Source organism: Nerophis lumbriciformis, linkage group LG16 (genome assembly GCF_033978685.3).
Source record: "Nerophis lumbriciformis linkage group LG16, RoL_Nlum_v2.1, whole genome shotgun sequence".
NCBI classification, from domain to species: Eukaryota; Metazoa; Chordata; class Actinopteri; order Syngnathiformes; family Syngnathidae; genus Nerophis; species Nerophis lumbriciformis.
The window spans coordinates 22,631,878-22,645,760 of NC_084563.2; the positions used below are offsets into that span (position 1 = coordinate 22,631,878).

Consider the following 13,883-nt stretch of genomic DNA (forward strand, 5'->3'; position numbering starts at 1 on the left):
CTACAAATTGGGTGACATTACCCCCTCCTGGTGCACCACCCTGATAGATGGCTCAAGGATAGGCCCTTGGGCACGAGCTGACTTATTCTGGTATTGTGGGGAGCACAGATTGTACATTAGAATCCCGACGTCAGCCATTGGACTTTGTGCTGTGGTTAGACTGGTGACCCCGGTCACCCACTTGGGTACCAAATTGGCACCCCTTGGAACTCCTGTTTCAGCGGCCTCTCTAACTTCCCATGTTTTATCTCGGAGGAGTGTAACGGGCTCCTTTGATTTGATGAGAAACCCTGAGGGTGTTTACTTTGATGCAATTGGACAACCAAGGGGGGTCCCACCACAACATAAATTGTGGTGTGAATCCTGTGCAGGTTTCGAGAACCTTCCTATAATTGGTGCTATTTTCCCTGTGACTGCTACTAAAAATGTAGAATGCATTAACTATGTTTTTTATAATCTGTTGAGACTGACCAACCTGACTCGTGATGCTGTTGAGGGGCTTGCTGAACAACCTGGGTTTGCTATGTCACTGAAGGGGGTCATGCAAAGTGGTGACTTTCGAGAAATGCTAGTTTCCTTCCCTGGCAGTGACGACAATGACATAGATTCCATCCGTTTATCTCCCATGTAGCTATGCTTTTAAATTTTTACTAGCTTGCTCAAAGAGGGGCGTATTTTAGAAGTGTTGTACTAGTGATAAAGATCTTTTTAGAAGATCTGAAGGGGGAATTGTCGGAGGCAGATATTTACATATATCCGAATTTAAGTTGTACTTCTTTTATTTCATAGTCGTATTTGAAAACAGCTCGTGTTTTCCACTTCTTCTCTTGCTGCTCTGTCTCCAAGTAAACTGTGTGTGCTTAACCTTGAAGTGAGAGGAATGTTTGAGAGAGCGATAATAAGCATTTGTTTTGGCTAAGAGAGACATGACTGCCAGGAGGGGGGGGGGGGGGGGGGGGAGGAGAGGGGTTTTTGGGATCGGGAAGGCAGACCATTTTTGGCAGCGCGATAGAATGTTCTATGCTAGACTGGTCTCAAAAAGTATATTTGCAAAGCTTTGAAAATATACAACAAAATACCTATTCTGTCTCTGGTGGTTTTTCAACTCAGCTTTAAGTGTCGTAAAGAGCTTGGGAGCGAATTGTGACTTGAATTCCCTGGGAGGAACAACTGGTCCAAAACGCAACAATATATATATATATATATATATATATATATATATATATATATATATATATATATATATATATATATATATATATAATATAAGTACCAATATATATATATATATAAATATATATATATATATATATACACACGCATAAATACATAGATGCACATACAGTATATATATATATATATATATATATATATATATATATATATATATATATATATATATATATATATATATATATATATATATATGTATATACTGTATGTGCATCTATGTATTTATGCGTGTGTATTTATATATATATATATATATTGGTACTTATATTATATATATATATATATATATATATTTATATATATACACACACACATTTATATATACACACACATTTATATACACACACATATATACAAACATACATATACACACACATGTATATATACATATATATATATACACATATATACATTATTATATATATACACACACACTCACACACATATATATATATATATATATAAAATATACGGGCCTACTGCGACCTATGAACAAGGACACTCACAGTTTCATTTTTCATCAACTTCTCACTCACACACACTGCAACCACACATTCATGTAAACACATATAGAAGTATGAAAATCTTTCTCCCTCTTACACACACACACACACACACACACACACACACACGCACACACACACACACACACACACACACACACACACACACACACACACACACACACACACACACACACACACACACACACACGCCCACACACACTCTTCCGGCCGTCTGACTAAAAAAAATGGCTGCACATCATCCTTTTCTTCTTGTGCAAGTGATTGGTAAACAATTACTTAGACCTCAGTACAAAAAGGACAATAAAAACAATGTTTTAATTGTTTTCATTTATTGACTCACTCCTTTCCACACGTTACATTTCCTGCGCCAGGTTACTCTGAAATCACAATAATCTCCTGTTTGATGTTCCACCAAATATTATGAAACATCATTGTAAAAAGTGGGGGAAGGGGTAAAAATCTACACTTTCAAAATGTGTATTTCCAAGTATTTCAATGAGTGTCAATGGTAGTTAAAGGTACGTTCAAACATGTCACGTTTGGTTGGGTTGAAAGCACTTTGCGTTTGTGATCCTGGTACATATAATGGCACTTGACCAAACAAACCTGGTTCAGTGCAGTTATCTAAACCCTGATGTGCACCACAACGAGTGTACCACTTCAGCTAAAATGTGAACTTTACGCACACATGTAAAAAATATGAAAATAGCCTACATTGTCTACCTGAAGACGGCGTTCTTGTTTGGAATATTTGAGTTATGTCACGTAATATGTTATGCAATCAAGTACTTACTTTATGCATATGTTCTTTACTGTACTGCCTTAGGTCACATGACAAAAATACATTTTTAACGTAAAGGCCTAGTACCGTATTTTCTGGACCATAAGGCGCACTGCCGATGAGCGGGTCGAGTCAGGCCTATTTTCATATATAGGGCGCATTAAAGGAGTCATATTATTATTTTTTTTTTTCTAAATGTAAAACACTTCCTTGTGGTCGACATAACATGTAATGGTGGTTCTTTGGTCAAAATGTTGCCTAGATGATGTTTTATAATCCGTCTTTAAGCAGCTTTCTGACAGTCGCTTTAGGATGCCCCGTTTTGTGGGCGGTCTTATTTACGTGGCTTACCTTTGGCAGCGTCTTCTCCCCGTCATCTTTGTTGTAGCGGTGTAGCGTGCAAGGACGGGGGTGGAAGAAGTGTCAAAAGATGGAGCTAACTGTTTTAATGACATTCAGACTTTACTTAAATCAACAACGAAGCAGCATATCCTCATCCGTGGCTCACGAGTGCAATAAAAACACCCGTGAAAAACGTCCGACTGGAACTCTCTAATAACTAAAGTTCCTTGGGTGAATAATGTAAAGTCACTACACCGGTATGTTTTAGCGCTTTCATGGCGAGTTTACTGACAGATATAAGTAAGAACTTTGCACTACTTTATATTAGAAATGGCAACAGCATAGGATGACTGTCCCATAACAAGAAGATAAAGAAAAAGAAGAATCTTATCGACCACGTAATTTATGCAGATCCCAAATACACATCAGCAGGTACCAGAAGGTAAGAAAAGTTGCTTTTGCATAATATTGTCAAACAAAACACCAGATAATATGTCTTACATTATACACACACCATAATAATATTTGTATGTTGAAATACAGTACAATCCATCAAGCGGTGCGGCTTCATAGCTTACCAAAGTCGTACTAAAACATTTTGATAGATATTTGAGAACCGTTTGTAATGTACTGTATTTTCAATGGAACATATAAAATGTTTGTGTTTACTTGAGTCATATTGCAGTCTACACGTATCTCTTTTGTGTGACTGTCATCTACTGGTCACACTTATCATTTCACCATGCACCAAATAAAATAGCTTTGAGGTCGGTAAGCACAACCAAAATTATCCCGCACATAAGGCGCACTGTCGTGTTTTGAGAAAATGAAAGGATATTAAGTGTGCCTTATAGTCTGAAAAATACGGTACCTTTTCATTTAGCTTATGGTCGCTGTAAACCCAGGTCAATACAAACTGATTTCCTGAGCCTCTTTGCAGTATTAAAACATTTGGATTTTGTGACGTGAGGATGTCAGTTTCGAAAACACACATCAGCGTAGGTGGTCATTTCCTCTGCTGCTCTTTCTTTTGTCTGCCTCGACTTGGCAGTTTTCCTGGTGACGATGGTTGGCACGGTGTAAACCAAAGAGTCCTCGTCTCTCTAAGGGAAACAAGTCATGTGTGACATTGAAAAGAAAAACGAAGCAAAGTGCACAACATTTCCTTCTTACCTGCTGGACGCAACTGGACGTTTCATCGAGTATTTGTGGACCAGCTGAAAATTGGAGACGAAGCTTAATAGTTCCCTCAAATAATGTGCATTTTCAGTTACCTTTGCAGCAACAACATTTCTTTGTCCTGATCTTGTGGATGAGGAAGGCTGACATGATGAAACTTAAGGCCGAAGCAACACTCAAAGCACACCAAAACAGACCTCTTGGGGGTCCTGGTTGTGAAATGCCGAAGTAAATTTTCATAGGATCCAACAGTTTGAATTTGTCCATTTACCTTTAATGATGACTTCTACTGGATTTCCCATGAAAATCCTCCCACATGTGACCAGAGCACACATGTAAATTCCAGCATCGGAGGAGCTGAGGGTCTTTGAGAAAGTGTGGAAGCAATTCTGCGTGGAGTTATCCTTGATCTTCTTGCATTCGTCATGAGTGAAAACAAAGCTGGGATGGACGCTGCCTGGTCCAGTTCTGAACCAGGACACTTTGGGTCCATCCTGACAGGTTTCATTCCCAGAGTGGGAGAGGACTGAGCAATGGAACTTCACGGGTGGTCCAGGTTGGACTTCAGAGACAACAGACACGGAGGGTTCTGGTTCTGGGAAGAGTGCAAGACAAATTGAAAATGTTCAGCACTCTGTGACCAGTCAAGTTACCATCGTTATCAGACAGCATGTAACACTTAAAGTATGAACAATTGTTGTATTGTCTCTGTTATTTTTACCTGTAACTTGAAGAAATATCCCATTCAAAAACATCCAGTTACCTAAGTGTATTCTTAAACAATAGTAGATCGCCGTATCACTTTTCTCCACTTGATTCATTTGTGGATCAAAAGTTTCTCGTTTTTTTTTGGCTGTGATGCGAGGTCCAGTCTTTAATGTTCCATGTTTATCAGAATTGAAATCTATATATGACAGTGCGACTAAAGCTTCAGGAAAGGTTCCGGAAACAAGTCGGAGCCAGAATAAATATTCATACTCTGAATTTTCCTCCAGGACACATGTTAAAGAGGCATTTTGTCCAAGTCCAACAGTCTGTGTGGAAAAGGAGTAAGCACCTGTCCATTCTGAAGAGAAGAAGAGAAAAAAGAAGACATATTAATAAGAGTCATGTACAGTATGAACATATCTCCATTGGAACTGAGCATGGACTTGCCTCCACTTTGGAGCAGGAGCAGCAGATGAAGCACGATCCACATTTTCTCTTCTCGTTGGGCCAAGTGAACATCAGACCATCTAGACAGCATCTTAAGATTATTGACTTGAACCACATTATACCAAATGGGAGGGAACTATTTTGCTGCTATCTCATTGGTCGTCATGTGTCTCTACCTCAGTGGAAGAATGTCAGCCAAAACTTTCCAGTCTGTTTGTGCTATATTTTCAAAGTGTGTTTTTTTGGTTCACTACGTTTAGACAACATTTTGTGGCATTAGCTTGTGGTAGTGCAGGTTTGTTTACTATGCAGTCTTTCTGTGGCAAAGAAAAACCTTATTTGTCTTTGCAGATTTTTGTGCGTCGATAAACCAAAAATCTACGTGATATTTATGCTAGATTTTGCTAAAAAAAAATAAAAAAACAAGATAATTTTATTTACTTTGGTAACAAAATGAAATATTTTAATTTTGAAAACCAGTAAACATCCACCCATTATTTTAACAATCATTCAAAAGGCATTTCAGCCAAAAAGATGTCTCTTTGGAATAGGTTTTGGTCCAAAATAAAAGCAAAATCCGTTAACTAACTCATGACATGTCACATGACAAGATAACATTGGCGCATCTTTATGAACATCTGTTTCACAAAGACACATTATGTAACGGTACAGTGGAGAAGGAGACGGCACACATCATTCTTAATACAAAAGAATGATGTGTGTAATTAATCCAAATCCGTGTGGTGTGACTATGTGAAGCGATTATATGTTGAGTGCTACCGGACCTCCGAGCCTGCCTCCATCCCCTACCAGTGGTCAGGGGATGGAGCGAGGCGTCGTTGTCCAGGGGGCAGGCGAGAGGTCGAGATCCGGGGAGGCAGTAGGAAGTCCAGAGGGGATCCGGGGAGACGAGACACACCTCGAAAACAGGGAATGACACGGAGCTGCAGGATGACGACACAGGACAAGACACGATGAGCACAGAGGAGGGGAAACACAGAGAGCGAGGAAGCACATAGGCGAGGAAAGCTAGAGACGTGTACAGGTACAGGTACAAGTAGCTATGTTCTGGCACTGGAACGCAAGACACGCTCAGAAGAGCGCACAGCTGAATGTGTGGCAGCAGGTGCTTGAGCCGTAACACATTAGGCCCAAAAAAGTCAAACTTTGAATGTTATTGTGTAATGACATTCTTGGATGCAGGCGTAGGTTTCAAAGGTTTTATTGTTATGAATATTCTATGAAGGTGTCTGTTACTACGTTATCTATACTTGCAGTGTGTATATAAAACATATTACATATTGTTATGAAGGTGTCTGTTACTACAATATATATATATATATATATATATATATATATATGCAGTGTTGGGACTAACGCGTTACAAAGTAACGCGTTACTGTAACGCCGTTACTATCGGCGGTAACTAGTAATCTAACGCGTTATTTTTTATATTCAGTAACTCCGTTACCGTTACTACATGATGCGTTACTGCGTTATTTTGCGTTATTTTTTATGTAGTATCGGCTAGAAACTGAGAAGATCTGAGTGTCGCTGCTGAAGAGGCGACAAAAAAGAGGCGCGCCGCGCGCTATCTGTGTGTACGTGTGTGTGTGTGTGTGTGTGTGTGTGTGTGTGTGTGTGTGTGTGTGTGTGTGTGTGTGTGTGTGTGGGAGGGGGCGTGTCTGTGTCTACTATCAAGACGTCATGGCGAACCCCGAAGCCGAGTTTCTTAAAATGGAGATATTTTCAGTACGTTTCTTTTATCGACCACAAAGAAAAGAACATTTTAGCTGAATGTAAGTTTCAAATATGCTGAAACAGCGACAAAAACAACATGCTTCGACGAAGCTAGTAAAGAGACACACTCACCTCCACCTCCAACAGCGGCTGGATTTTAACGAGGCACTGCACACGTGAAGGTACACACACTCTGTCAATTCTATTATATACTCTTTCATTTTAAACTTTTAGAGTGTTTGATTATCACATCACTCTAAATGTTTAGACTATAAAGTTCACAAACCTAGAGAGGGATACTAGTGGGCCAGGCTAATATTTCCTTTTCTCTAAACTAAGTGGGGAAATGTGTAGAGTGTTCTGGGCTTCAGACATGATTTTATTTCATAATTCCTTGAGAAAACGCCTGGTTAGGCTTTATGTATGTAGTGTGTGCCTTTCTTGTTTTACAGCTATGTTGTTATTATGCTGTTTGTTACTTATGTATGTTAAGTTGCAGCTATTTAAAATAGTTTTGTCAATTTGTTCTGGTCTGAAACAAATTGGCCCTTTAAAACATATCTTTGTCTTTGTGTGTTGTATGTAGAGCACATTGCTTAGCAGAGTTCAGTGATGCAAATGCATGTCAAGTTGAACAACAGATTGTATTATTCTCCAGTGCAATAACAGTACTAAAATGAAGGCTAAAAGGGCATTATGGGGCCTTAAAAAAATTAAAAAATATATATATAAGTAACTAAATAGTTACTTTTCACAGTAACGCATTACTTTTTGGTTTAAGTAACTGAGTTAGTAACTGAGTTACTTTTGAAATAAAGTAACTAGTAACTGTAACTAGTTACTGGTTTTCAGTAACTAACCCAACACTGTATATATGTATATATATATATATATACTTGCAGTGTGTATATAAAACATTGATGGAGGGTTTTGAGGTTGTTTTAGAGGTTTTGAAGGTTACGACGGTAACTAGTATTAGCCGGATCTTTCAAGCGTTTTTTTACCATCTTTAAAATCCCCCTTCCTCAAAAGACATGTATGTTCGTATCTTTCATAATGATTGCAACATTTTTTTGAAAGTGTAGTTCCCCTTTAGGAAGCTGTTATCAAATGAATGAAAAGCAGTGACAAGGCAAGACAAAGCACTTTTATTTATAGAGCACAATTCTTACACAAGGCAATTCAAAATGCTTTACAGAAAATTAAAAGAAGAAAAAAATTATCAAATTAAAATCAGAAAAAACAATAATCATAAAAACAATCATAATTAAAATCAATCAGCAGCATTCTGGATGTACTGCAGCTGCTTTACAGCTTGTTTAGAGAGCCCAGTGAGAGGGCCATTAAAGTTGTCTAACCTGCTGGAGACAAAGGTATGTATCAGAATCAGAAATACTTTAATATCCCAGAGGGGAAATTCAGATTTTCAGAACAATCCCATTCAAGAGCAGACATACATTACAGGGAGACAGAACAGGACCGCTGACGGGTCAGCCAAACGCTAGAAAGGTGGGAAAAAGGTCAACGCTGAAGGGGGAGGGGGATGAGTAAAAAAAAAAGTTCGGTCTCAGACTGGTCTCCTGGTGAGTGGGTCCAGACTGAGGGCAAGGTGAAAAAATGCAATAGCCATAAGCACACATAAACATGTTACATAGAATCCACAAAACATGCAACAGAGTGATTGTGGCGAGTCCACATCAAAGGCTGCAAGAAAGGAATGAAAGACAGACGGGGAAAGATGGATCAGGTACTAGTATGACTTCACCAGTATATATCTCATATGGATCTCCTTCGGTAATTGGCACCCCTTTGCTGACATATTGCTCCGTATGGGGCGTTAAGTTGATCCTTGTACAGTCTTGCAGGTGTCTGTGGCGTTTGAAATGGACTTATTTCGGATTTTTGACTTTCACATTATCATTCCATTCACTTTACAAACGCTGCACTCCACGACGGCTCCACATCCATGTTTTAACCCAAATTGTGACATAGTGTATGTAAAAACACTTTATACATTTCTAATCCACCGGCTTTAATCATGCATTAACGTGTTTGTTTTGGAGCCACACATCGTTGAACTTCCACTTACCCATTTGACACAGATAATCTCAAAAGGGTAATGGGAAGAAGTATAATCTTTTTTTGAATCCCCTCCTTTTTTACATAGTTACTTTAACGAATATCCAGTTTCCTCTGAACCACATTTTATCACATTCAACAGGATCCACATAACTCAATTTGCCCAAAATGTTTTAGTATCCTGGAGTTCCTTTCACTGTAACTAAGGGGCCAAGCCCAACTTCCACACCATAATTCCTCCTCCACCAAATTTCACACTCGGCACCATGCAGTCCGAAATGTAGCATTCTCCTGGCAACCTCCGAACCCAGACTCGTCCATCAGATTGCCAGATGGAAAAGTGTGATTAATCACTCCAGAGAAGGCGTCTCCACTGCTCTAGAGTCCAGTGGCGACGTGCTTTACACCACTGCATCCCACGCTTTGCATTGGACTTGGTGATGTAGATGCAGCTGCTCGGCCATGGAAACCCATTCCATGAAGCTCTCTGCGTACTGTATGTGGGCCAATTGGAAGGTCACATGAAGTTTGGAGCTCTATAGCAACTGACTGTGCAGAAAGTCGGCGACCTCTTTGCACTATGCACTCTGTCAGTTTACGTGCCCTACCACTTGGTGGCTGAGTTGCTGTTGTTCCCAAAACTCTTCCATTTTCTTATAATAAAGCCGACAGTGGACTTTGGAATATTTAGGAGCGAGGGAATTTCACGACTGGATTTGTTGCACAGGTGGCATCCTATGACAGTTCCACGCTGGAAATCACTGAGAGCGGCCCATTCTTTCACAAATGTTTGTAGGAACAGTCTCCAGGCCTAAGTGCTTGATTTTATAGCCACACATCGTTAAACTTGCACTTACCTATTTGACACTAATAATCTGTGCTGCGAGCTGAACTCTTCTGTAACATACCGTTCCATCACTGTGCTCGATAAATTCTGACTGGACCGCAAAAGGTTTTTAAAGCAACTCTGAAATGTGAGCATTTGTTTAAAAATGTTGTTGTTGTTGTTTATTGAGTACGTCATAGTCAGCTCCACATCATACATGTAGTACATAATGTACATGCATATCTCCAGTGAACAGTCTTGTGCTCAATGGCAATATTAATATTTCACAAAAAAAGAAAAGAAAATTGACTTAAGAAAACAAAATGTGATTAAATTAAATTGAACATATCTCAAAAGGGTAATGGGAAGAAGTATAAACTTTTTTGAATCACTCCCTTTTTTACATAGTTACTTTAACTAATATCCAGTTTCCTCTGAACCACATTTGATCACATTCATCTGGATGCACAAAACTCAAATTGCTCAGAATAATGTGCTTACAATTCTCAATATATCATCATAAGTAAGTCATAAAAGTCGTTCATACTCATAATCATAACAAGCCGAGACCTCACTATTTGGAAACAAAATATTAGATTTGTACAATTCTTAAAATGCTCAATTTTTGAACAGTGTTTGAGCTCATCACTCAGGCTGTTCCGTATTTTCACCCCACAGACTTTAAAAATGTATTTTAATAGTTTTTTATTTTTAAGCCCTTTCATGGTCGAATTTTACACTTTTTTTTACAAGATTTGGATGAAATTTAAGGCCTGTTAAGACCCTGACTTCAAATGATTGCATTTTAGACTTTTTGACTATGTTTACACTGCAGGCCAAAGTGGCCCAAATCAAATTTTCTTGAAATCGGATTTGTTAAAAATCAGATTTTTAAAAAATAATCTGATTTTTTCTAGCTGTTTACACTGCAAAACAAATGTGATCTTTATCAGACTTCAGCGTAAACACGCAGAGGCCCCAATGTGGCCTCGACATCACTTGCATGTGCAGTTCGATAAAGTAAAACAATTAAGTTAGCCGGATTCCATAAATAAATGAAGAAGTCACTATTATTACTGCTACTACAAAATAAAATAAAAGTCACCACACCTTAAAAACGAGTGTTTTTTTTTTACATGAAAATAAATGAAAGTAAAATAATGGATTAAGGAATAAATTATGTAATATATTTGGGAGGGTTCTAATGTTTTTAAGACTGTTGAGTAGAAGCAACTCGGACATCAGCGTGGATCTACGTTAGCTTGATTTTTCAACTCACTTATGTAAACAACTTCCGCAATGTAGGTAAAGTGTAAAAAAATACGCCACAGCGTCAATTCCGGTCCTTTAACAATCGCTATTTCTTCGGAGTTGAAATATATATGTTTGCGGCCTATAGAGCGTTTTCTATTGGGGCTCCAGTACTATGGAATGCCCTCCCGGTAACAGTTAGAGATGCTACCTCTGTACCTTTGTATACTCTAGCCTTTAAATAGAGCCCCTTTTTAGACCAGTTGATCTGCCGTTTCTTTTCTTTTCTCCTCTGTCCCCCTCTTCCTTGTGGCTGTCCAGAGTCGGGACCCGGGGTGGACCGCAAGGCTGTGCATCGGTTGGGGACATCTCTGCGCTGCTGACCCGTCTCCGCTCGGGATGGTCTCCTGCTGGCCCCACTATGGACTGGACTCTCACTGTTATGTTAGATCCACTATGGACTGGACTTTCACAATATTATGTCAGACCCACTCGACATCCATTGCATTCGGTCTCCCCTAGAGGGAGGGGGGGGGGGGGGGGTTACCCACATATGCAGTCCTCTCCAAGGTTTCTCATAGTCATTCACATTGACATCCCACTGGGTTGTGAGTATTTCCTTGCCCTTATGTGGGATTTGAACCGAGGAGTCGTTGTGGCTTGAGCAGCCCTTTGAGACACTTATGATTTAGGGCTATATAAATATACATTGATTGATTGATTGATTGACTTATACATATATTACATATAGCCTATTATTTGCACATTATTGACTAGTGATGTATCAAAAATTTGGCGGATGAATAAAGACTTTGCTCACCGAAACCGGATGTTGTGATGACATATCCAAATCCGTTGGCAGGCTGCTCGAAAAAGTCACATATGGGTCGCATTCAGGTCGCATTGCCGTTTGGACTGAAGTCACATTTGAAGAGATCAGATTCCAATGGGATTTGGACTGTTGTGGCCTAAATCTGATTTCAAAATATCAGATTTGAAGCACTTTGGAGCGTTTAAAATCCAATGTGAGTTACTTGAGAGCAAAAACAAAATCAGATTTAGTGTGCAGTGTAAAGAGGGCCTTTAAGACCCTGCGCATACCCAGAGTTTTCTAAAAAGATTGACAAACAATGTGTAAAAGTAACAGAATGTGTATTAGAACCACATTTTAATTTTGTGTCGTGAGGATTTAGTTTTGAAGACGCACGTCAGCGTACGTGCTGAATTCCTCTGCTGCCCTCGTATTTGTCTGCCTCGCTCTGCCAGTTTTCCTGGAGACGATGGTCGGCATGGAATAAACCAAAGAGTCCTCGTCTCTCTGAGGAAACAAGTCATGTGAGACATGAGAAGAAGCTGAAAACAAAGCAAAGATGCACAGAACGTTTCTACACACTTCCTTTTACCTGCTGGACGTGACTGAACGTTTCATCGAGTGTTTGTGGACCAGCTGAAAAATTGAAGAAAGACCATAAAAGAACAACCTGATGATGATTTATTTTTCTTACCTTTGCAGCAAAAACTGTTTTTTGTCCTGATCTTGTTGATGAGGAAGGCTGACATGATTAAACTTAAGGCCAAAGCAGCACTCAAGACAAAGATAACATACTTGCTGCTGGAATCTGAATGGTTGTGATTAAAAAAAGGTCAATATTTTTAGTAACAAACACTAACGATGAATTTGTCGATACATTTGAATAAATTCTTACCTTCAATGTTGACTTTTATTGGATTTCCCATGAAAATCCTCCCACATGTGACCACAGCACACAAGTAAGTTCCAGCATCAGAGGAGTTGACGTTCTTTGAGAAAGTGTGGACACATTTCTGTGTGGAATTATCTTTGATCTTGCATTCGTCATCAGCGTAAACAAAGCTGGGATGGACACTTTCTGGTCCAGTTCTGAACCAGGACACTTTGTGTCCATCCTGACAGGTTTCATTCCCAGAGTGGGAGAGGACTGAGCACTGCAACTTCACAGGCGGTCCTGGTTGGACTTCAGAGACAACAGACACGGAGGGTTCTGGTTCTGGGAAGAGTGAAAGACAAATTGAAGTCTTTCAGCACTCTGTGACTTTGATTCCACAGATCGACATTCACTTCTGTTGAATTCTTGAAGGTAAAAAATACTGTGATGTGTTAATGCAGAGGTTACATTTCTTGTAGTGCATGTAAAAACATGTTCATCACAATAAAATATTTGTTCATTTGGATATTTGTAATCCGAATTATTGGAAGAGTAGTTAAGTTAACATTGTTATCTATAAACAGATGTTATGTAACAATTAAAATATGTACAATTGTTCATTTAAACTGTTTTCTAATTATTTGTTGTCACAATTACCTGTGACCTGAAGGAATGTTCCTTTCAAAAACATCATGGTATTCAAATATTGTTGTACATTTAAACAATAGTAGATCGCCGAATCACTTTTCTCTACTTGACTAATTTGCAGAACAAATTTTCTTTGCTCTTTTTTGGCTGTGATGCGACGTCCAGTATTTGATGTTTCATGTTCAGCAGAGCTGTAAGATGCCATTGCAGCTAAAATGTCAGGAAAGGTTCCAGAAACAAATCGGATCCAAAATAAGACGTTCTGAGTTGGAATATCCTCGTAGGGACATGTCAGAGAGACACTTTGTCCGGGTTCAACAGTCTGAGTGGAAAAGTTGTAAGCACCTGTACATGCTGAAGAGAAAAGAGAAAAAGAAGACATATTAATAAGAGTCATGTACAGTATGAACATGTCTCCATTGGAACTGAGCATGGAC

At 39.1% G+C, this 13,883-nt stretch overlaps 1 protein-coding gene across 1 annotated transcript; it reads right to left on the reverse strand.

Moving 5' to 3' along the window:
* Positions 1–3,562: 3,562 nt before the first annotated feature.
* On the reverse strand, positions 3,563–12,673 carry LOC140679481 (uncharacterized). Its single transcript, XM_072914947.1, has 8 exons — positions 12,619–12,673; positions 12,517–12,560; positions 12,321–12,431; positions 12,215–12,224; positions 4,334–4,657; positions 4,158–4,271; positions 4,057–4,100; positions 3,563–3,986 (listed from the first exon to the last, which is right to left on the reverse strand). Exons 1-8 carry the CDS (start codon positions 12,671–12,673, stop codon positions 3,858–3,860), a joined length of 831 nt encoding a protein of 276 aa, XP_072771048.1. The 3' UTR covers positions 3,563–3,857.
* Between the last annotated feature and the right edge of the window lie 1,210 nt (positions 12,674–13,883).